This window comes from Micropterus salmoides, unplaced genomic scaffold (genome assembly GCF_014851395.1).
Source record: "Micropterus salmoides isolate LMB-PRFRI ecotype aquatic unplaced genomic scaffold, ASM1485139v1 Ms_hic_scaffold_16, whole genome shotgun sequence".
Lineage (NCBI taxonomy): Eukaryota > Metazoa > Chordata > Actinopteri > Centrarchiformes > Centrarchidae > Micropterus > Micropterus salmoides.
In genome coordinates, this window is record NW_024040707.1 from 14,581,254 (window position 1) to 14,606,456 (window position 25,203).

A 25,203-nucleotide genomic window follows, 5' to 3' on the forward strand; every position below is an offset into this window, starting at 1 on the left:
TAATGGTTATGGGTAAATAAAGGTGAGTTCAATGCATTGTTCTCTTACGTGACAAAAACATAGCTGAAGTGTGTACATGTTCTCTTCCAGCATTAGAAATGATCATGATGAAGTTATGGCCTCAACTCATCTCAGGCTGCAGCTTGTCCTCCCACCAACAATGACTGCAGCGCCATCTTGTGTAAGAAAGTAGTAAGTTCATTTGAATGCTTCGAAATGCAGACACAATTTACTTCATTGCCCTGAGCACTGAACAGGACGTCTATTCAGAAGTACATTTTGTCATCTGTCAGTACTGGTTGTGCAGATCTTACATTTTGAGACAGAGTAGCGAGAAAGCAGGGCTATGAGGCAGGAGGAAATAGAGAGGAAGACAAAGATTGCTGCCGTATCAGTAGATGGCAGTAGCATCACACCATGGCAAAGGTATTGATTAATAACCTTTACATGATATCTTTTGTAGACAAATAATAAGTAGCCTTAAGCTGTGGTAAACAAAATACCAAACGGCAATTATCAATGATCAGACACTGTGTGTATAGGGAACAAGAGCCTATTAAAATATATCTGGGTTTATTGAAATTCATTACCTTCCAGGAGGGTTAAAGCGACGATACATGTGAATCAGTGTATCATTGATGTTTGCCATTCATTAAACAGCACATCAGCAAAGAAGTGACCCTCAGTAAATTCCCCTTGATAATACAATTCTCTTAAGTCACACTTATAATTAGAAAGTGAGATAAGTAATACCAACTGTGAGACTCCATAATTCTGTCACAGATTCAGCAAGTGTACACTAATTGCGTTTTGCTTCTTATCTCATAAATTGGATCCATTCCAGGGCTTGGGATGGAAATCCCCATCCTTAGTCATGGAAGGAGCCCATTCGCATGCAAGGATGCTGTGGATTTTCAGAGACATGGCAAGAAGGTGGGAGGGGTTTCATAACCATCTAGGGGAGAAAAACATGACAGATGCTGCCTTGTACTGGCTGCTTGCAATGGAGTTAATGGTGTGAGCAGCATTTTAAGCTGGGGTGCTGCAGGGGCGACACTTGACGTACGAGAGGTTATTAGAAACATTTACATGTGCATTTCAGTGTAGAGGAGAAACAGCAGCAATGAGGTCAGGTTAACCCCCCCCCCCCCCCCCCCCCCCCCCCGCTCTGTAATATCATGTTAAACCAACCTCACAGCTGAATCAACATGTTGTTTTTGGATCTAAATTATACCCAATGCAGCAGCAGGAGCACTGCCACTTTATGCTCAATACAGCATATTCCTCTCAGTAATCTGGGTTTAGCTGGAAATTCCTTTCCCTCTATCATTACATGCAGTCCAGACAACACACGACATCTCCAAATAAAACATGAGGGCTGCTCAGTATGTGGTGGCTGTACACCATTTCTACCTTTTTACAGGCATTGTGTGATCTGCCAGTCTCCTGTTAGCACAGGATGTTTGTGCAGAGCTTTGGTCTGTGCATCCTGTGTGCTCCCCGCTGGCCTGATGACCAGATGGGTCAGTGACTGTGTAGCCGGGGCTAAGCGGGCCCCTTCTGTTCTCTGTGAGGGTCCACTCATGGGATCCAAACCCCAGAGACCAGAATTATAGAAAGCTGGATCACAAGGTAGATGGATTGCAAGCTGAGCTGAGACATTGATTTTGCACACATCCATGTGCGTTCAGTGCACATACAAACCCAACACAGGTACATTGAGGAATATACACTGCCTCTTGCGTGTGTTACATTTTACGCTCTTCTAGAGGAGGCAGATCTGTCAGAGGGCATAATGTTTTACCGATTAACAGAGAAATTAACAAAGGAAAATGTGATTTTATTTAATAAGCCAGAAGCAGACCTGATCCTTTATCATTTCAGACATGCTGTTCAGGAGGGTTACATTACTGAAGTGAGATTATTCTTGCCATGTCATGTGGAAATTTAGTCAAGTCATCTTCAACTGTTATTGCAGTCCATTAACTCCATTGTGAAGATACATAATTAATGCAGCCTTTGGGTAGAGTTTAATCAAATGGAGAGGGCTCCACACTCCACTGCCAACTGAAAAATGAGACACACTATCTTCCGCGATGTAGTTTGTATGGTAAAACTATAATTCACACTTTGAATTGATTTATAATCATTTGACTGCACACTTCCTGCACAATGCCCAAAGCAAAAACTTGCAGCTTTTAAGCTCTTAAAGGTGGATTCATGTGAAGGATTTATGTGCCTGAATTAGGATCAGTTTTAAAGGCATAACACCAGACAGATGTTCCTGCTAATCTACACCCAAACAAGCAAACAAGTGTGGTAAGTAAGTTATTCTCTGTACCTTTTGGGTTTCCACTTTCATTTCATCTTTGTTTGATGGGGATTCCTATCACTCTCCCTTTTCTATTCATTTCCATTTCAGCATTTTGTTTCTCTTTAGGCATTTACTTTTCTTTGAAATAACAGTCATCTGTGTGGGATGTGGAAATGCATTGTTTATGCCATGCACCTTAAAATCAAGGGCTTAGCTCTCTAGTTAAATTTCACAGCCAGACAGCACTCATCTCTGTCAACTCCTGTTCAAGCCACAGATGATCTTCCTTGGTTTAAACGCTGCTGGCTTTTGTTTGTGCCATGAACCTGAGCTGGGGTTCGATGTTAGAAATGTGCCACTTTATTTTACCCAAGCATCTAAAAGTGAGTTGCATTTCTTATGCAGCCAAAGTGTAACAAATATGCAGCATATTCACGGGATGTATGCCAGCTCTTGGTACTTCTTTTCTCCATGAATGCATTTTTCTGACAGGGGAAATTGTGGGAAAGCGGCAGATTAGTGCACCTACTCAGCTGCAAACTCTGAAGAGCATTCGTCTCACTCAGCTGTCTTAATAACACAGCAGTCAATTAAATCTATGAAGTCAGATATGTAATTTTCGAATAATCATTATCTGCAGGAAAGATGGAATTAGAAGTTTGGATATTGAAGAGATGGGGTGGGAGACTGAGAGGGAGAGAGCAAGAGAGGCATTACAGTTGTTACAGTAGAGGCAACACATACTGAATCCCCCGGTCCTACATGAATGAAGATAAAGGAGGTGACTGAGCTAATTGTATACTGTCAGAATCCATATCTCGAACGATTGTCAAATGGGCAAATTTCAAATGTATTCTCTCCACCCACCAAACTCCCTTCCAGTAAAACTGGTGTGTGTGTGTGTGAGAGAGAGAGTGAGAGAGACCACAAGACGCTAATGTGATGAGAATGATGCCTGGTCTCTTCCGCTGATTAAAAATGCAATAACGCTGAGACACACACACACACACACACACACACACACACACCACACACAGATATGAAATGGCACCCACTGACCCCAGACCAATTTATTGGCTTAGAAAAAAAGGCCCTGTATGTTTTTCTTGGATCGCTCATAGGAAAACAAACAGCATTTCAGCTGCGGAGTTCATCAAATTTACTCGTGATCTCCCTTTAGCTGATAATTAGTGCCTATGAGGAGATGTGGATGTTATGATTCATGTCTAACCAATGGCGATCTTACTGTACCACTAATTATAAAATCTTAGTGTCACTGTGTGCTGGTAACAACAACTGGCCTGATTTCTTGAGAACAGAGAATATACAGAGGAAGAAGAAAGATGCTGGTAAACAAAAAGCATCAAAAGGAGGTTACAAGTGCAAGATGCAGAAGGGGGGGGGGGGTGAACAGTGTCTTTATCCACCCCATGTTATAGCAGGCCCCAGTTGGTCACTGATGGGAAGCAGATAAGGTTTCACTCTGGCTGGAGTTGGATAATTGGACATTTATGGAGAGATAGGAGAGCCCAGGGCCCAGGAGCCATGAAACAGAGCTAATCTAGACCCTGCATCAGTAAATTGTCTGTGAAAGAGCGCATCAGGAGTTCTGACAAGATAAGGAAGGCTTTCTTCAAAGGCAGAGCTGGACCAAAGTGTCATGAAAACTCAGATAGAAGAAAGCATGAGCCTTTGGTGCTGAGACTTCTACATGTCGCATGAGGCGCACACTGAAAAGTCCATTTCATGTAATTGAAATTGAGGACAGCTTTGACAACTTTGTAACTTGACAGCTCTTGGCAAGCCTTAAGAATCTATCAAATCTATTGTTCATCTCTTGTTCAAATGTTCCACGTATAATAACCTCCGACTGACATTCCTCAGAGTTTGAAACATTTAAGTCCTCCTGTTGGATTGTGCCTTGCTCTAAGTCCACCATGATTAGTTCCCCCTTTGATGTTTTCCCCACTTGATTCTCACTGGAAACTGCTGCCTACAGAACAGGTGCATACTGAGCAGGTGGGCCCTTACATAGGAGCCTTGAGAGTTTGGAGCTGGAATAAACCATACCTCACGCTATTTTAGGTAGGTAAAACCCATTCCGTAGCATGCCATGTTTCGATTTTGAAATTTTTTCTGCAAATCAAAGATGGCACCTCTCAAAGTTTTTGCTTTACATCAAGATCCAAAATGCTATTGCCTGAACTGTTTCGTATTTCTTTTGTTTTTGCTGAGCTGCAAATCTAAATTCTGTTCAGCCCCTACTGATTACTTGCACGCAGACACTGACACAGGCAATTAATTTGGTGGGGGAGAGGCTAGTCTTAATTGGGCATAAGTGGGATTTTTCTTGGCTGTAGGCAACAGATAATGACAGACTGTGTGTATGAGAAGTAAAGACCATCTGGTCCCACAGGAGCTGAGAGAGATGCCAGACAAATGGAAAGAGAAGCAACTGAAAACCTGTGTGGATAAGGATCTCATTCCCTCTCTTTTTCCCTGCTTCTCTCTCCGTGTCTCACACACACTCACAAAAAAAAAAAAAACACGAATCAGCATCTCTTGGTCATATATCATTTGCCCATGTAACAGCCTAGAGGGAGATGCTTACCGGGTGAAGAAACAGAAGTCTCTCATGCGTGGCCTATTCATGTTTTTATTTAATAATCAATATTGAAAATAGTAACATTATGCTTGCAGGCAGGCGCGGGAATAAAGAGCGGTTAGCTCGTCGAGGCTCGGCCATCAGCAGGACAAATTGATCTGACATGTTATATTATTCATGTAGGGGATTGGTGATGAGACTTGGAAGGAGCAGCAGCGGGAGAGAAAGAGCGGATGAGACAGAAAGAGCAAAGGGCGAGTAAAGGAGCCAGCTAGTGGACATCCTCTCCACTCGCAGGGTCCCATCTCCTCTGCATGACAGCACTACTCAGTGAGCTCGCTAATATGTCCTGTCATGGGGGTGAGACCGTAAACGAGCACATGACATTTAACATCAGTTTACAGAAACCCTTAAACAGCACAGGGATTAATTGTACTTATTCATACATCAGTTTCAACATGTCACACACCCGCTCTCTCTGCGAAACAACAGAACCACTCATACACAGAAATAACTATGATATGCTGTCTGGTTTAATTGTATAAAATATAACAAAATGTTTTATTACATGTTCATAATTTGACAGACATCACAACATACTTGCATGATTGCTCTGATAATAATGCGTCCCACACCATAATTAGGAATAATATAACCAGTACGAAACTATATAAAACAAACATGCTTGCAGATACAGGGAGGGAAGTTGGGGGAGGGGGGGGTCAATTCAACAACAGATTAAAGCCATATTCTGTCATATTCAGTTCTAGTGAAGGAAACAAACCGCAGAAGGATGCTGAAGCTCATAATCATTTTCAGAATTTATTTCTCTTTTTTTTTGTTGTTTACATCAAATAGAACAGACATACACTGGCACATGCAAAGTGAACACTTTGTGGTGCTTTTCATTACCATCCAAATCCAATTGAACAAAGACTGGATATCTATTTTTGTACTCCAAACATGAAAATACTCTCAAATATTTACAAAAGAAATATACTTACAACGCCCTTCACTCTAACATAATCATCATCTGGGACTGATTTGAGTTGATTTTGTTAAAACAAAAATACTATATGTGGCAGAGCTTGCTGTTCAAGGTAATTAAATCAACTGCAAGGAAAAGAGGCACAGAAGAAAATCACTTATAAACAATACAAAACAGAAATCAGATAATGGGAACCCCAAGAGAATATGGCTTTAATGACATTTCAAAAGAATATATCTTGAAAGAAGATCCACTGTCCTTTTTTGCGGTTGTCCTCGTTCACAGTGGCCCCTCTTAGCAGGCAAGTTGTTCTCTGTCAGAGAGAAGGGCGCCACAACACAAGTTTAAAATCTAGAGTTTGGTTTGTGAGGCCAAACCCAGCCACACTTGCCTACAGCTGTGCTAGTCTCTGTCAGGACTCATGTATCATGTCTGGATGAAGGTTGGAGGCTTTCCACAGTCCTGGAGTGCATAGGTACTGCAGGTGGTGCTGGGATGCCTGCGCTTGCTCGCCTGTCTCTGTCTTTCTTTCTCTGTTCCTCTAGAGCTCCCTTCCCTTTTCAACCACAGATAAAAAGGACAAACATCATTCATTTTCAAGCAGATCAGATCCTGAGGTTGTTGTAACTCACATATGTTTTCTTGGTTGCTTGACCTGAGAACAGAGTAAAAAAAGGATTAAGATTTACTTTGAGCACTGCTAAGACAAAACAAAAAAAGAGAGGGGGAACAGAAGCATCTTGAAGAAGCAAATAAACATCATCCGCTTTTGTAAACTATCCCTCCTGTGCCATGCATTCTTATCCCCAGCTGTGTGCAATCAGTAGCAATATTTTCTGGCCTAGTGTATCATTTCATCTCCCAGTGCCCCCATGCAAAGCCTTAGTTTCTATTTTCAGATGTTAACTAGTGATAAAAAAAATAAATAAAAAAAACACACAAACACCACACAAGTGAGCACCGAACAAATGCTAGGGCACGCAATGTGATCCCAGTCTGGATTGCCATGGAAACATATCAGAGTGTGGCTGAGTGCCTAGGTGCTGTGTTTGTGTGTCCTCCTGTATCATCTATCGTTGTGAGAGTTAATTTGGGTTTCAGACCCTTCAGAGTGAAGGCATTTTTTTTTTGTAATCTGAGGTCGTTATGACTTTTGTAAAAAGGCTCTTTTAGGGTAAAAACTAAGTCTGGAGTTAGGGGTAGTTTTTGGATTAGGTTGATTTTAGGGAAGTCGTCGATGTTGTGGTGGGTAAAAATCGGGATAAGGAAATGCGTCGGCCAACATCAAGTACAACCATGTGTGTATCTGCACACGTGTTGACCCGTCTGCATGGTGGAAAAGGTCAATGTCCATTTACTTAATCGCAGACATTGCTATTAAATTCTCCTTCTACTGCTTTAATGTTGCCATGGCGACCAACTCCCATCGGCTATGCAATTAAAGTCACACCATTTCTTTACAGCTGCATTTTGTAGTCTTGGCCGGCAAGTGGGATGAATAAAACATTAGTAAATGTACGACAGATTCTTGCTGTTAACCATAAACAGTCTTCAGAAAGATCAGTCTTTTTTTTTGTTGCTAAATGCTGTGAGTGTGTGTTTACTTGTCTGGGATTGAGACATCTACCTACGCTATCATCTTCATTTTTTATATCAATGGCTGATTAATCACGTCATCCATTTAAAAAAAAATAATTTTTGTTGGTTCTATTTTCTTTCCACAGTTCTCATTGGTTATGAAATTAAATTGAACTGAAAAGCATTAAGTTGTCCACACATGCCTGTTTTGGTTGATTTATATTGGGAAAAAAACAGTACAGGACAGTGAATCATTTCAACATCTATGATTCGCAGAGTAAATCCTCCTGTCTTTTAGAGGTGTAGTCATGAAGATCTGACACCATATCAATACCAACGCAAATTTGCAGAATGCTAATGCTCTTAATCCTATAAATCACTCCGAAGCATCTCACATAGGGCTGATGGGCCCTGAAAGGGAGGTATTTGGCACTCTGATGGTTACCGGAATTGACGGACAGTCTCCTGGGATGGTCGAGGCACAGTTCAGGTTTCGGGGCGGTCATGCACATAAATTTGCCATTAATAAATGTCACTTCTTCTGAGGCTAAAAAAGAAGGGCAAGAGGAGGAGAGAGTGTGCAGGGAGGGGAGACGAGGCAAGAAGACACTCGTGTAGGAGAGACAGAAGGTGAGAGACACAGAGAGCAGATGACACTGCGCACTTTTGGGAGGGCCTTCCAAAGACCGCTTGCCTAGCTTAGGGACTATTGATGTGCTGCTGCGACAGATGTTAGGGTTCTCAATGCAGAGTATTTGCTCATTGAGCCACATGTGTGACTGGCAAGGATATGTTCCTCATCCCCTGATACACACAGCTCTCTGACTTGTATGTGCGTAACCCACACATTCAGTCACTCACAGATATGCACATTGAGAACTGCACGCACAGATGCACACTCACTGTTATACGCCATGCACACAAACACAAGCTTGGTCGGCTTATGACAGATGAGTGTGACAACTGTTAGGTTGTTTGGAGAAATTGCCAGAAAAAATGTGTCATCTCACAGGCGTAATTCAAAGAGGGGTTGAGGGGCTGGTGCACCTGTGGGTGCCATGATCGCTCTATGTGATTAGAAGCGTTGCAGGAGAGGAGGCCTTTGGAGCCTGTGATGTGTGATTTGCATGAGCTGTCAATCATCTCTGTCTACATCCTGACAACTAGAGAAGAGCAAAGAGCTTCCATGGCAACATTAGTCTAAAATCTAGTTTGCCGTTTTCTTCTTTTAAACCCTTTCAGGTGTTGGTGTTTCTCACTCAAAACAAACACTCTATCACCTAACTGTGAAGTATGTAGGCTTCCCCACTCACGCACTAATACCCAGTATTATCTTTGCTAACAGGATCACGCTTACTGTTTCAGATGAAGGGTGGTATGAGTAACACACAGCTACAGAGACAGATTATCTTCCATTCCCGGCAACAAAGCCCTGCTTCTTCCAATCTCTCCACAGAGCAAGTCCCCATCTTCTTTATTGCTCACCGCTGTGCTCTTGGGCTAAAGGTCTAACCATTTATCAAGAAACGAGATAACTGGGTCCATTCTATAGGACATTATACATACTTTTTACCCAAGTAGCCACCCAATTAAATTGCTGGAATGGGACCTTCTAGTACAAGAAAGGAAATATGAGAAAGATATGAGAAAGAATAGAAAGACATCTCATTCACCCTTCTTGGAAAAGATTTAAAACCAATTGAAATCTCCATAGCATAGATATATATAGTATGAAGAAATGAACTGCTGGGTGTTTGTGGCCCTGATCTCTGTAAAAACTTTATTAACTCACTGTAGACTAAATGGGCTGGTGTGGATAGCTCAGTGTGCCTACTGTAACTCATTAATACTTGTGTGCGTGATGCTGGTTTTAAAAGATTTTAATAGGTTTAATAGATTTATAGATAGATTTAATAGATAAATATGTGAACAGAAAGCTGTCATGTTGTGTTTTACAAATTACTAACCATTTCATTCTGTTTTTAAAGTAGTAAATTACACATTCTCATTTTACGTGACATATGGTCTAAACGTAAATGGTTGGTTCATGGTGCATATATACAGTATGTGGCTCTGAGGTTTTGTTATTCTCTCACTGGGTTACTTACTCATGGGGTCAGCAGAGGCGTTCTCACACAGCTCAGTTTTAGCCTCTCCGTTGGGCCTCTCGTTGGGCTTCTGGGACAGACGTGATGACATTGTGGCAGCTGTGACCACGGCCTTGAAGCTACGCTTCCTCTTTTGTACGTTCATCTCAGGGTGGAAGATAATGATGTACACCTTGGGCATGTAGAGCATGCCCAGTGCTACTGAGGCACTAAGGTTCATGGAGATGGTCAGGGTAGTTGTCTGAATGTACAGCTGGAAAGAAGCACACACAAGTACAAAGTGATAATGCGGACTGGCATAGCGGCAAACATAATATGAATGGACAATCCCTTTCTATGCGGCATTTAAACACTTATCAAGAAAAATGAGAGTCAAGACAGCTATGATGGTTAAACATCTGTGGGCCATTAAAGAACAGTCACACTGTTGAGCACAGCGATAAGACAAAACCTAATAATAACCATTGCCTGATACAAAATAAGAGCGTACAGTGAAAAAGGTTCATTGGTCGTTGTCCTTTTATCTATCCTGGTATGTGAAGAAATCTCCTGACAAAAGGGACCTACAGCGTTAAAATATGCTTGTTTTATATACTAATAAAATACAAAACCTCCCTATAAAACCCTATAACTCCATTCAATGATAAAATTATTTTTTTGATAATCTAACATTATTATTATATATCAGATAGGTGTTCTGAATATGTGCATTGTGGAGCTGTGGGGAAAGGAGCAGCCATGCGTACGATAACATAATCCAGCATTTATTAAATCCTGACCTGCAGCTACTCAGTCAAGTCAAAGACGGCTCAATGACGCGTATTAATGACAATAGCAGAAGCATCACCACGACTTAATCAAAACGTCCTCACAAGGCTTCCTTTCTGCTAGTCTGTCCACCCGGACCGTTCACTAGACTAATACTTTTACACTGTTGGGTAAAGATTCTGTCCGTGACACACTGCAGTCACTTTCCATTCATATATATTCAGAGGTTTTAGCTCACCACTCAAGCATTTATTAGAGCCATGTTTCCCCAAACATAGGGTCGGGACCCAAAATGGGTCGCAGGCCCATTTTTAGTGGGTCGCCAATTTGAGTAAAATTCATAACAATATGTAAATGAGCATTCTTTTTTGCTACACTTGTGTTACAACCCAGCTCGTTAAGGTAAGGCAGTAACATAAATGGGGGCTCGTCCGGGATTTAAATGAAAATTGTATATTTGGTAATTGTAAATTGATACTGGAATCTGGACTGTCAAAGTTTAATTGATTGAGAGTTTGCTGAGCTCCTTTTTACTAGTAGGTAAGGGAGCTCATTAGTGAATACAGCTGTCTGCTTCAGTGAGTGCTGCTGGTTACTGAGCACCATGGCAGAAAATTTTAGTTTAGAGAAATTTGTAGCACAGCCTACCATTGAACAAATACACAGGTGTAGAAAGGATGATTTAATGGAGATAGCGACTAACTTCAATATTCCCGTTATCAGGTCCATGCTTAAAAAAGAATTAGAGAACAAGTGATTGGTGGATTGGAGGAACAAGGTGTGATTAGTGTGACAGAGTAGTTGGAGTCTGTGTCTCATCCCAGTTCCTCAGCAGAAACAAAAGAGGGTCTTGTCCAAAGAACAAAAGGAGGTCAGCACCTATATGCTTTACAATAATGCAAAGTAAACAAACAAGCAATGCTCAAACAAAAGAGCACCCAACACTTGGTGCACCATCACACTATGTGATTTACAAAGGGGTCAAACTGACTGAAGCCACTTAGACAGGCAACAGACAGAAACAGGAAATACAAACACTCTAGATATTCACTACCTAACAAAGGTACGCAACCAACAGCAAGGTGAACTGATCACTGGCTCAGTCGCCCTGAACTGTGGACACACAAACTATTTGTAGTCCAGCTGGTGTTGATTGGAGAGTCCGGTTGGCAGGGTCAGTCGAGTCACAGCCACACCAATCACAGACGCCAGAGAACAGCAACCAGGAAGTAGGCGGTCCCAGCTCCAGAGGAACCAATCCTCGACAAATCACAGCTGGGATTTACATGACAGCCAGAAGCACTCAGGAACACAATTACTTTAAGGCAGCCAGTGGCGGCCGTAACACTTGTCTGTTCAGCAGTGAGGTTTTCTCCCTCCTTTTCCTGACCTGATCTTCTGTCCACATTCATACAGAATTTTTAGTCTGTGATCTGTCATTGTTGATACTATGATGTCTTAACTAAAGTACAAGGATGAGTTCATTAGTGTTGGCTTCACCTAAGGATGAACGATTTGGGGAAAAAAATCTAATTGCGATTATTCTGCCAGATATTGCGATTACGATTCAATTTGCGATTATTTTTAAGAAAAAGTTCAGATAAAGTTCAAAATTCACTACCAGTCTATTTTTGACAGAAGCAGCTTCAAGCAGCACAAAGCAGATGAACTGGGCAGGAAGTCAGACACAGAATGTCATAGAGAATCCGCTCGATTTTCAAAATAAAACACCTTGCACAGACTCCCGATTTAACAACATAGCCTACCTAATCATGATAGGTGCACAAAAATCAAGGACAGCTGAACAAATTATAAAAAAAATCTGAACAAATCAGCAAAATCAGGCAGGCAAAATGCTCTTATTCTGAAATGATCCATGTGGGATATGTATAGCCTGCGGAGAGCGGCACAAAACTGATTCACAGAGAGTTGTAGCACACAAAATGACAAATTAACAGCACGTGAAAAACGTAGGGCAGGCTAAACGCTCTGCTGCTGAAACACTTAAGTGTGAGCTGACGGACAAAACCGTGGGACAGCCACGATCGTTTGTTCTTATAAAATGTACACGCCCTGTGCCTTCTCAGATTGGTGAGTATGACCGTAACAGGAGGCGCATGACGCTTGTGATTGGTTAGCAAGTCTGTCACACAAGGATGACAATGGAATGAATCTGTAACTGCATGACTGTTTAAAACGGGTCAGATGCGCTGTATAATTAATCGACATTTTAATCGCAATTTTGATTTGAAAACGAATAATCGATCAGCCCTAGCTTCACCAAAGCAATGCAAAATGGAGAGGAGATGCTTCAATGTGTAATATGTGGAAAAGTGCTCAGTAATGAGGGTTTTAAAATGAATAAATTCGACAGGTATCTCCAAACAGATGTGTGTTTAGATGTGTTGATTTAATATGGCACAACATACCGAATCTGGCTTTCCGACTCTGGCATACTGGATAAACCAATTCAGAAACAGACTAAATGCTCAGCATGACATCAGAATGGCACTTTCAAAAACTGTGCCCAGATTAAAGATCACTGGTGAGATTGGTGATGATGGGAGGGGATAAGAAAATGGGAGTAGAGAAAAGGGTGAGACACAGTAAGGGGAATAGGCCGTTGTTGTTTTTGTTAACTTTAATAAGAAAATGAAAATTTTATATACATGGTTTATTTTGCCCTTTATCCATAGTTTGTAAATGTAGATTTGTATTTTAGTAAATTTGTGTCCCAGGGAAACACCAGATTTCTCTTTTGGGTCTGAAAAAGTTTGGGAACCAGTGCATTAGAGCAATCTACAGCCTCTGAGCTACTTCTTCCGCCACTAACAATGCGTGTAGCCAGGCGCATTTTAATGTAAATTCCTCCTAGTTCAATAAGAGACTAAGCATGGACTGCAACTGCAGCGCAGCCTGTGAGAGGCTCTCACTGCGTTAAGTGGTAAAACCATTCATAAGATTCCTATTCATGTGAGCCTTACACAGGTACATTATCTTAAATGCTTTCTCTGTGACATTCCTTTTCAGAGGTTACATAACACCTTTCATATTGTCATGTTGTAATTGCGAGCTTACATAACCCAGATCACGCTGTCTTTTAGGTTAACACAAATTTTAAATGGCGACTTCATTAAAAGGCAGTGATTTCACTAAGAGGTAGTGAATTTAGCAATTCAGCGAGCCTCTTGATTCATTTAAGGGTCTTGGAGGAGAAAGAATCACCTCAAGAGGGGACATTATTGTTTCAAGAGCAGATCGCCAAAGCCTCCTCACTAATCTACTGCACTTGAAAGCATCAGATGTCACTTACATATGCTGCCTTCCAGTCAACCAGTGGTGATGTGGACGGGAAGGGTGGGAGGATACAATTGTAAACACAGTAGCCACCACAGCATACCTGCAGAGCAGTGAACTGCTCACTGATTCGGCGAGAGAAAGAAATGTCACCATTTGCATAGAGTTTTTCGTGGTAAACAGCACGACTAATGGTAATTTCTTTCATACAAGATAAACTCATTTACATGCCAGTCATGCCTTTGTCTTCCAATCTCCACCAGTCATTCAGATGCCTGATATCATCAACATGCCAATACACTCTCCTTTCACTCTCCATCCCCTCCTGTTTCTCTGTAGAGCAGCATCAGAGGCAGTGATCTGGCTGGCGCACCATGCATTAATAACTGTATGAATATCACAATGCTCTCTGTTCTGTGTCACTCTAAGCCGGGAGAGAACGGAAATGTTGCTCTTGTGTCTGAGCTGTTAATTTGCAATGTTTATGATTAGATATTGGGGCAACCGATCAAAGCATTGCGAGGAGTACACATGACGTCAAATATAATCACAAGAGAATCACCGCCCTTTGCTGTGTTTCCATGTTTGCTAGTTGGTAACCTGTCCGGTATCCATAGCAACACTATAGAGTTTGGTGTGAGCAACTAAACACGGCTGGAATAACGTTTTAATGAGATTCTGATACCTTAGACGCTGCAGTGTTGACCCTATCAGAACTGATTTATTGACCATGCAGGAAAGTTGATGCGGGAGCAGGCGCACAATAAGCATTAGGTGCTTTCTCACACTCATTACACACACACAAACAGACACACACACAAAAAAAACATGTTTATATATGTAGGCTTTCGCTCCCTCTAATACCACTACACACACACACACACACGCCAAAGCAAATCCTTTTTCTTACTGTCTCTAATCACCGAAACAGGGTTTCTCATTGTGCCTCTCTATGAGCTTGACCCAAATTCGGAGCCCTTCTCACCCACCGCTCAAATGTTTAGCTTGTCACAGAACATTCATAATTAATTGCTGTTGCTTTAACATAAATAAATACATGAAGTAATTTTCACAACTCGGCAACTCTCTATTTATAGCCGCGGTAATGATTTATTAATGTCCTCATCAGAAATCAAACGGTTGCTTTTGAATTTTACATGTCATCGACAAGCCAAATGCCGACATCCACCAACAACAAACGACATGTCTTCCATTTAGACAAAAAGCTGTTGATGGTAATTCTCATAATTATACCCACCAGGGATACACTTACTGCAAAGGCAATTTAGTTGGGTATGGTTGAGTTCTATAAATGCACACAGCGATAAGGACTTGATTCAGTAAGTGACAATTAGGATGCTCTCTGCCCTGTTTAGAGAATGCCTTTAATAGTGGATCCAGGGGATTTGGAGTCTCCTCTCAACTACCTGGATGCCTCTTGTTGTTTCGGTTGGCCTACTTTCTAGCCTGGCGAATGTCATGAATTACTGTGTCTGGCTTTGAGCTGCAAAGTCCTATTCCATATTGGAGACACCGCTCTCTATGTGGATGGTCTTCCCTTCATTTGGACTCTGCGCAGGAGATCCACATTTCTGGGCTTCGGGATTGGTAGATAAAGAGGTTGTGACACATATAGCTGCTCTGCCTGTGTTAGAACAGGCCATTAATAGTTAAATCTATCTGAGGAAGTCCCTATTGATGTTTCCTTGGCAGGATTTGTTGAAATATACACTGTTTACACCAGGCATTTTGGTGATATGTTCGTAGCTCTAATCTGGGCCCATATTTGTCAAGCGTCTAAAAGCTGGAAATCAGTACTGACCGGCCAAAAACTCTAGGGTTGGTCCAAACTTTAGCACTGGGAGAAAAAGCATATTGTCTATCTTGACTTAGGATATTACTCCTATCCTGGCCAATATTTTAGGAAAGCTCCAGAGGCGTCCCAGGAGATGCTTTTCGGGCAGAAACAATCTGTGATAGGAGAGATGTTTTGTAACGCCTGATGACAACAAGCCTATTAAAAGATACTGTTTTGACCAAAACAAAGTCATTTTTTCAGACCGACTTTGTGCTGGTATGGAGAACCATACCATGGAGAACCATACCAGCACTGCTGTCTCTGCAGAAACCTCACAACCTTATGGTTTGTTGAAACAGCGGAAATGCAGCTTTGCAACAGTGATGACCAAGGCAGTAATAAATCAAACTTTGATCACATCTTCATGAGGTGAAATCATTAAGGTAAGGTTCAAGACTAGGTTCCTTAGTTGAGAGTGCAATGAAACTTGACTATGAAAACACTAATGTCCCCCTCAACTCTAATTGTCATGAATCTCAACTTGATTACAACAGGTTAAATCTAATATAGGATCAATACAATAATTGACCCTTCGCTAAGCCACGCCCCCCTTAGTTTCTGTTCCTAAGTCTGACAAACTGTCAGACCAGACAGACTTTTAGCATTGCGCTGCCACAGTCTATTCATAGTTTTCAGACCAACACCGCGACTCCCCCAAAGAGACGCCGCAAAAGCAGTCAAATTTTATTTGGATCACCTTTCAAAGACACAAACCGCAAGCACACATCCAGCATTTTGGCAATGCAAAAAGTAACAAACTCAAAGTAACAGTGTCTCACTTGCATATTGGTTGGCAGGTAGTGGTAAATAACGTCTTTTTTGCCCTCCAAGGGAGTGTTTTCTTTGGAATGTGACGTCACGTGAAAACTATGAATTACTGCACTCCCTGAAGAAATACTGTCCAATTTAAATTAAAAAAAACAATCTCAAAAAGAAGCAGACAGTTTTGCAGTTGCATTGTGCATTTGAAGGTTGTATTCAGGCTGTCACACAGACTCAGACTGATGAGAAAAAATAATGATAGAAGCTAAAGCCTACCGATCAAAAGAGTAAAAGTGAACCACCATATCACCTGACTATTGAGAAAGAGGACAACGAGGATCAACACTGTTCCTGTACGGCTGGGTAGGTCCATTCACTATTACAATCATTAAAAAACAGAACAGTAGGACCATATAACGTTAAATTCAGTAGTAAGTTAGCTAGCATTAGCTAACTAACATTACATTCTGGATTTGTTTCAGGTTTTGGAAAGAGAATTAATCATACTTCTTCTTTCAACCTCTCTGGCTAGCGATTGTAATTATTAAGTGCCCCAGGAACAGTGTTTGACCATACCTTGGAAAAATACGGCAAAAGAAAGCTAGAAAATGACTCCTTTTACTTTAGAGTCAATGGAGCGCAGCCATGAAAGTGTCAGATCTCAGTTAGAGCGAGTCCCATAGTGCGCTGTGATTGGCCAGCCGTGTGCTCGGGCCATGGCTTAGCAAAGGGTCAATTGAGAGATGTGTTCACATTGTTAAGGTGTATTTCCTAATACTGGGTGACATATATTTATATAATTATTTTCTCTCAGCTATAAAGAACATAAAGTAGAAGATTTCACGTTCTCTGTGGAGAGGCGAACCACAGCATACAGAGGCTTTCCAACAGCATTGCTGTGTGTACTATACAGAACGATACATGCAAATTGTGGCATGTTTGCTAAAACGATGTGGTAGGACTGGCTAATTTCACGCAGGTCTAATTACTATGTCTATGTCAATTAGCTTTTTAAGCCAGAAAAGTGGCCTGCCGGTGTTTATGTAAATAGCCTTGGTATATCATTTTGGCATCATATTTTTACATAACATTACATCAACATCACAAAAGTTATTTGCCTATATACATTGCACAATATTTTGAACTACATTTTGGTTGTTACCCTTGTCTAATAATTCAAACTGCAAAAAATGTTAAAATACAATCTGTCGTCATAATTTCTACTTTGTGGCTCTGAGTGTTGTAGAACAGCGACTTCACACTCTGATGAATAAATACAGGCCGGGGACATGTTCAACATCTATTTTCCAAAACTGAAACTGCAACCTTTCCTTCTTCCCATTACGCTTGACCAGTTTTAGCTTTTTGCCTGCAGTGTGCCCCTGGTGCAATCTGCTCGCTGTTTCAAGAATAAAACAACTGATGGGCAGGAGAATTTCACATATTATTTTCAAAAGACTCCACATCTCCACAAGTGTCAAGTCCAACTCCTGTCAAGTGCAGAGAGACAGGAGGATTAGAATTTGCTATTTTTTATTTTACTTGCTGAAAGCTAGAATGAGAAGTTTTTGCCAAGTATACTTAGTCATTGCTAATGATACTTGGCAGCAGAGTCTCTCTTCAGAGGGCTTGTGGGTACAGGAGACAGCTTACAAGAGCCTAAGTGGTTTCCAGATATGTATTGAGGTATGTAAGTTTTCATGACATGATGTTCTTCTTTAAGCGTGATTGAATCTTAATGGGTGTTTTACTAGAAAGTTTCTGTGCCTCAGGGAAAATGTTTCATTATATCATTATCTGTCGAACTGCAAGAAACTGTTTTGCGGTGAATAAGAGTTCTCGTGTTCAATAACAGCATCCCTTGAAAGTATTTGCTAGTTCCTTAACTCAATAAGTAACATTTGCAGCCATGTAAAAACATTTTTTTGCGACTTTGTTAACATTATTTTGCGCATTGCTGAATCTGGATGCTGGTAGCTCTCCCGGTAATTAATTTGAGAGTATTGAGTAGTTAACTGAGCACATGCAGGTGTACAGGAGGGGGGATGCTGTGTGATCTTTTGTTACCGCTTTTGCATGGCTTCCCTCAACATGAGTTTGAATGCGCAAAACAGGGGGGAGGCGCAGGTGTGGAAAATAAGAAAATAAATCTTCTGATATTGGACAACCTGAGATGACAGAGATTATTTTAATTAACGTGGGTGTTCACCCACATCTGCACCGACTTTTGTATTGCGTACCAATCATTTTTGTGAAGGATACTTATGAGCCAGTAAATGCAGTCATAGCAGAAACAGATGTTGTGAGGAATGTGTGTTCATACAGTACACTTGCATACACTAAGCTGAGATAAAGGATAACATAGCTTCACTTCACCTTAACTACACTACAGCTTTTGCAAAGCATGTTATAAAGACATGCAAAGGCACTTCTCACTAGCTAGCCGTGGCTGGGGAGTAAGCAGAGATGCACCCACAAATGCTATTACGCCAGGAAGCTGTGGTATGAACTGGAGGTGAGTCTAAGGCAAGACCGTTTGTGGAGAAAGAGTTAACTGCATAAAGGAGGAAGATAAACACATTACTGCCTCACTAGTCGCCGTGAGTAACATAATGAACTCCTAATCGCTGCTGAGGGTGTAATTCATCTATGAAATCAGCAGCAAATTGAGATGAGGAAAATCAGTTTCTGATCCATCTCATGCAGTAGCTTAGCAGGAAGGATATTGAACGGCATGCCTCTCAAAAGGTTAGGAGTAACACTTTCCTGTCAGCATCGATATTCTGTCAGTGGAAAACTTCCCCTCTGCTCCGTCTTGTACACAAGGCCTGCCAAGCAGCACACGCAGCTTGTGAGTCCAGCAGATAAATGCGTCTGTATTCAGCCTATGCCCTGGTTAGATAAGCAATGACTAGTGCATCAGGTCAGACTGTCATATTCTCAATCAACTCCAGCAGCACCCAATGTCAGATGCTTTGGTGAGTAGCAGCTGTCAAGAGATGTGCTGAATTGAACTTCTATGTACCCCCTCCCTGTTTCTCTCTGCCTTCCTCCTTCTCAAACTCCTCAACCCACTTGCCTCCCTCTTAAGAATAAAGCATAATTGTAAATGTTGAGCCCTAAGCGTGAGAGCTAAGATAATAGCATCTTGATCTGCTGGCCCCTCCCGTCCATATCATTCCTCAGGCATTTCAGGATTCTGGTGTTTAACATCAACCCTTCCTCCGCCTTTATATGCTTATTTCTGTGGTGGTCCTAGTGTGGTTTGCAATGCACATCGGAGCCATGTGAATATGAAATCAAAAGAAAATGAACCCATAACTTGTACAGTCACTAAAAGTGTGTGTGTGTGTGTGTGTGTGTGTGTGCGCGTGCTCCCTTTATGTACTGTGTTTTCATTTTGTATTTGCACAAAAATGCATGTGCGCATATGTTTGGACAAGATAAAAACAGGGCGGAAGGAATGAAAGGGAGGGAATTTGTGAGAGCAGGGGGAGAGACAGACAAAGAGAAAGGGTGGTGTGAGAGAGAGAGAGAGAGAGAGAGAGAGAGAGAGAGAGCGCGCACACTAGAGAAAGAAATGACTCACCTTCTCTGCCGACTGGGCTGTGCCAAAGAAAATCGGGATGAAGGCCAGCCAGACTATGCAAGTGGTGTACATAGTGAAGCCAATGGGCTTGGCTTCATTGAAGTCTTCTGGTACATCCCTTGTTTTGATGGCATAGATAGTGCAGGTCACCATCAAGAGGATGCTGTAGCCCAACGAGCAGATTATCTGTAGGTCTGTGATGTCACACTTCAGCACGCCACGGGCCAGCATGGGGTTGATGGTTTTCTGCTCATCATAGTCGACTATGGTGTTCGGAGGGTCCACAGCGAACCACACCAGCACACCCAGTAGCTGCACACAGATCAGACTGGACGTGATGGCAATCTGGGAGGTGGGACTGATGAAGCGCGGGGCCGTGACCGTCTGCTTGCCCTGCTCGAAGATCCGATAGATACGGTTGGTCTTGGTCAGCAGGGCGGCGTAGCTGATGCACATGCCCAGGCCCAGGAAGATCCTCCTGAAGGCACACACAGCTACGTCAGGCTTGGCAATCATGAGGAAGGTGATGATGTAGCACAGAAAGATGCCAGTTAGCAGCACGTAGCTCAGCTCTCGGCCCGACGCCCGCACAATGGGCGTGTCGTTGTAGCGTACGAAGGTCGCCATGACGAAGATTGTGGCGATGATACCAAGCATGGCCAGGAAGACGGGGATAATTGCCCACGGGGAGTGCCACTCCAACTTGACAATGGGGATGGGCTGGCAGGCAGTTCTGTTGGGGTTGGGCCTCATGTTGTAGGCACACAGTCTGCAGGAAGTCTCGTCGTACTGGTACTGGTAGCCATCGCATAGCTCACAGTGCCAGCAGCACGGCATGCCCTTTACCCTCTTCTTCCTCTCTCCAGTTTTGCAGGGCAGACTGCACACAGATATAGGCACCTCCTGCTCCCCATCTGGCCACTGAAGCTCCTCCAGCTGGGAGAGAGATGAGACACAGCACAGGAAGAGAGGATTAGCGACAGAGCGATAAGCCAGGGGTATCACTGTATATGAGAAACCATGTGTATATTGAAAAGTACCTGAATCACACATCATTCATATACTGCTGGAGGACAACTTATTAATTGGCCACTAATTACTATATTATGATTCTCATGAAGTTACATTCTTTGCAAACAGCTGAAAAAATTTAAATGTAGTTGGAAAAAACAAAGATTAACCTAATATAGTACATCTTCTCTGCCAATTTCTTAGAGGGATTGCCTTTTGTAATACTTGCAAGTAATTTAAATCACCATGGCAACGGAGCTTACGTTTGTTCAGTGAAATAAAAATAAAGGAATGTAAAATGCTAAAGACATTATGTTTTAATACAGGAGCCAGTGAGGTATGAAATATGTGATGATAAGGAAGGAGAATGGGTTTTGGGATTGCAAAATGCCTCTTTTAGACTTTGCAGAGCTATTTCTATTTATGATCTTGTCATCAAAATGAAAAGTGCAGTATACCGACGCCTTGAAGAACTATCTGAAACTCCAATCCGAAAAGGCCCTGAGGTGTTTCATGATTTAAGCTCAAACTGTAGTCTCAACACACAAGTCAGCTTTAAAAAAGCCATGAAGAAATGGAATTTTTTAGGGCTCCTACATATTTTGTTAAGGCGCGCACACACACAAAAAAAGTTCACATAATACTCTGACCTGATCTTTTGATTTATTATGACAGTGTACTGATCCATGGCTTTTAAAGCACCAGAAGATTAAAGATACTGCAACATGGTTTAGACAGTTTCACAGTAATATACGGCATAAGCCATGTAACCAAAATAAATCAGTTGGAGTCCAGCAAACACAAAGACACAAAAAACAGGACCACATTCTAGTGGTATAATTATTAAACTGATTTATTTTTATTGTCTCCTAAAACTACCCAGCTATGACAGATTTAAAAGGTGCTTTGAGACAATGAGTGCGGAACAACCTACATTAAAATCTGAATGGCATGGTGTAAAACTATATTGGAAATGAACAGGAATTCATTCTGTAGCGTGCCTTGATATGAAGTGAATTCATGACTTAAAGGTACACTGTGGAGTGTGTGATTTCTAGAAGCACTATGGAGCAGTTTTCTTTTGGAGAACATCCCCGTTTTGTTTGTCTCGTGTGTACATAAGGACACACATGCACACACACGCCAGTGGTGGGTGGGTGGTAGTGAAAGTAGTGTTTCCCATAATTAGACTATAATTTGGATAATTATCAACACTGACCGCCACGTATTGATTTTCACATTTTTTACTAGGCGTGTTTAAAATCCTATTTGATTGAGGAGCTATATTCGCGCAGCACCTCCTCGCTCGCTCCCTCTTTCTCTTTCTCTCGTGAACACCGCTGCACAAACCTGTCCAACGCTGTCATTCTGTGGAAAACACTGGAAAGTAATATAGTAACGTAACGAGTAACGTAACTAGTCACTTTTATCACCCAGTAATAAGTAAAATAATAATATTACTTTTTTAAGGAGTAATAATTAACTAGTAAAATATTACAATTTCTGAGTAAGTTGCCCAACACACTGTGCAATACACAGTCCTCCAAAGGTTTCACACTATTCCAACGATCTACAAGGTGGCAGTAATGCCAAGAATGCCAGTAATGCCAAGAATGCCAGTAAGAAAAACAGCAATGTGCCAACAATGAAGAGGAAGAGAAAGACCTAGTAAACATTACATGCATTTATTTGCAGCTTTGCAAACATTTTATGAGGAAGGAAATGCATTCAAGATGTTTGTTAGACTTTAAAGAGACACACAACATGTTTTAGTTGGTTACACTCAATGTAAACATAACTTTTTTTTTTGTTTACTAGAAAACAGCCAGTGCACCTTTAAATGACTAGTCTGACATTTTGGGAAATACACTTCTCTACTATACTCTTCTTGCTGAGTATTTGATGAGAAGATTGATACAACTTTCATGTCTCTCTGTTAAATATGAAGCTACAGCCAGCAGACGGTTAGCTTAGCTTAGCATCAAAACTGGAAGCAGGAGGAAACAGCTAGCCTGGCTCTGTCCAAAGGCTATAAAACTCCCCCTACCAGCACCTCTAAAACTCTCTAATTAGCGTGTTATATCTTGTTTGTTTAATCCGTACAAAAACCGACCGCTGGTTTCCTGCCAATATCCCGGTGACTGCTAGACTTCAGTAGTCTGGTACATAACCCCTCTTGTAAAACCACCACAGATTAAACAAACTAATATAACAAAAATATAACTATATACCTTTTTTTCTTCACTACTCATGTTTTCTTTTCTGTGGTGTGAACCTGGAAATTCTCAATGACAAACCGCTGTCTCACCACTTATGTGTGCTGTACACTCATATAACTCACATTACTCTTTAATGTAAAGCAGATATAAAAAACTCCACCAGGTACAAATATTATCACCTACAGCATGAGTCCAGCTAAGGATACAAACAGCATCACCCCCTCCAAATGCCAATAATTGCAGATACAGAGCACCACCTTTGCAGCACATACACACACACACATCTACAGTGTGATTGCGTTGTGTGTACCTGTATGACAAATGTGTTGTTTCGGTGGTGTCTGGGTAGATTATCATCTGCCATTTATCTGGGGGCATGAAGGTGTCATTTGTTATTTGGACAATGAAAGGTGCTCTCTGGAAAACCTCCCGATTACACAGAGTGTGGAAACAGTAATGAGCTCTGTTGCCATGGAGACCAGAAGCAAGATTTCTGACACCTTGGACTCATACGGCTGCCATAGTTTTAATTTGGGTTTTGCTTTAGATAGTCAATTTTACAGTTAATTTAAGCTTTTGTGAGCTGGAACAGCGTTAAGTTGTACTTCTTTCCGGATGATCCCAAAGTGCATCAGGATGCTCATTCCAAGGAAACCTTTAAATTAGATGCCTCTTTATGAGTTACTGAACAAATAGTTATTGCATTGGTATATAATTGGATTGGTTTGTAATCACACTAAAGCAGAATGAAGCACAAATCTCCAGCAACAGACGTTGCTCCACCTGCGCTATCAAATCCATTCAGTTGAGTTTAATTCTTGTGATCCAGAGAGCCATTATGCAAATGTTAACTCATCTCTATGTAAATGTCATGTCTTTTTTTTTATCTGAGTTACATAGAAAAACATAGAAATTCCAGCTCAGGTTTGATACAGTATGTGCAATTTCAAACTATGTTTCCCTTGAAATAAAATCAGTATCTTTATTGTCCACATGAATCACCCAAGCCTATTCTTGTGTTGTGACAGTGAGATCTATTACAGTGGCTGCAAACCAACACCTTGCATTAAAAAAAGCAGCACAGCAGCTGACTCCAGCTCTTCGCCCAACACTGATATTAGATGGTATTTTATGTAGGTGAATTAAAGTCATTTAAAGTTGTAAGCCTTAAGATTTCAGTCCTGATTGATTTGGCAACACCTCTAGTTTCTGGTGGTAACAGGAAATATGGTTTAATACTACAGGTCCCGGAATTCTGGGGGCAGCAAAACAAACGATTGTTGTTTTAATAAAGAAGTCAGGCAGTAATTTGCCATTTTCCATCATTCTGTGAGCAACCGTGATCTGATTTTAAGCTGCACACGGCATGAGTCTGCAAACAGCAGGGCTCAGTGAAAGGAGCTGGTTACCTCGCTGAGAAGTTGGAGGTATGCTGCCTGTCGCCTGCAGCTCTTCATCTAACATCTCACTGTGGCTGCTTCGTCTTGTTCCATTACTCCCTGCAATATTTCATATTGATCTGCTCTCAAAAAACTTTCAGAAATGACCATTGTCTTGCCACATGTTGATCTATAGCGGTATGTGTTTAGCTCATTGACAAACCCATTGTATTTCCTGTGACATCATAATTCAAGTTAACTCATGTTTCACCAGTTAAATGCATTTAATGTGAAGCTGCAGCAGTAGGAAATGTTTGGTTTGCATTAGCAGTAATTTAATACAGCATTTCCCCCCTGGGAATCTCACCATTGACACCAAGTTTGTAATGCTGTAATGCTGCAAATATATATATATATATATATACTGCTCAAAAAAATAAAGGGAACACTTAAACAACACAATGTAACTCCAAGTCAGTCACTCCTGTGAAATCAAACTGTCCACTTAGGAAGCAACACTGATTGACAATCAATTTCACATGCTGTTGTGCAAATGGAATAGACAACAGGTGGAAATTATAGGCAATTAGCACGACACTCCCAATAAAGGAGTGGTTCTGCGGGTGGTGACCACAGACCACTTCTCAGTTCCTATGCTTCCTGGCTGATGTTTTGGTCACTGTTGAATGCTGGCGGTGCTTTCACTCTAGTGGTAGCATGAGACGGA

At 41.5% G+C, this 25,203-nt stretch overlaps 1 protein-coding gene across 3 annotated transcripts in view; it reads right to left on the reverse strand.

Moving 5' to 3' along the window:
• Window positions 1-5,430: 5,430 nt before the first annotated feature.
• Window positions 5,431-25,203, reverse strand: part of LOC119905386 (metabotropic glutamate receptor 7-like) — a 98,847-nt gene continuing 79,074 nt past the window's right edge. For 2 of the 3 annotated variants that reach the window (XM_038722361.1, XM_038722359.1), the window contains exons 8-10: window positions 19,868-20,803; window positions 9,594-9,846; window positions 5,431-6,463 (exon numbers count right to left, since the gene is read on the reverse strand). In XM_038722361.1, coding sequence (XP_038578289.1) covers window positions 6,327-6,463; window positions 9,594-9,846; window positions 19,868-20,803 — 1,326 coding nt within the window. In that variant the 3' untranslated portion in view covers window positions 5,431-6,326. Of the gene's footprint in view, window positions 6,563-9,593; window positions 9,847-19,867; window positions 20,804-25,203 lie in introns of all 3 variants that reach the window. The other variant, XM_038722360.1, reaches the window with a different exon arrangement.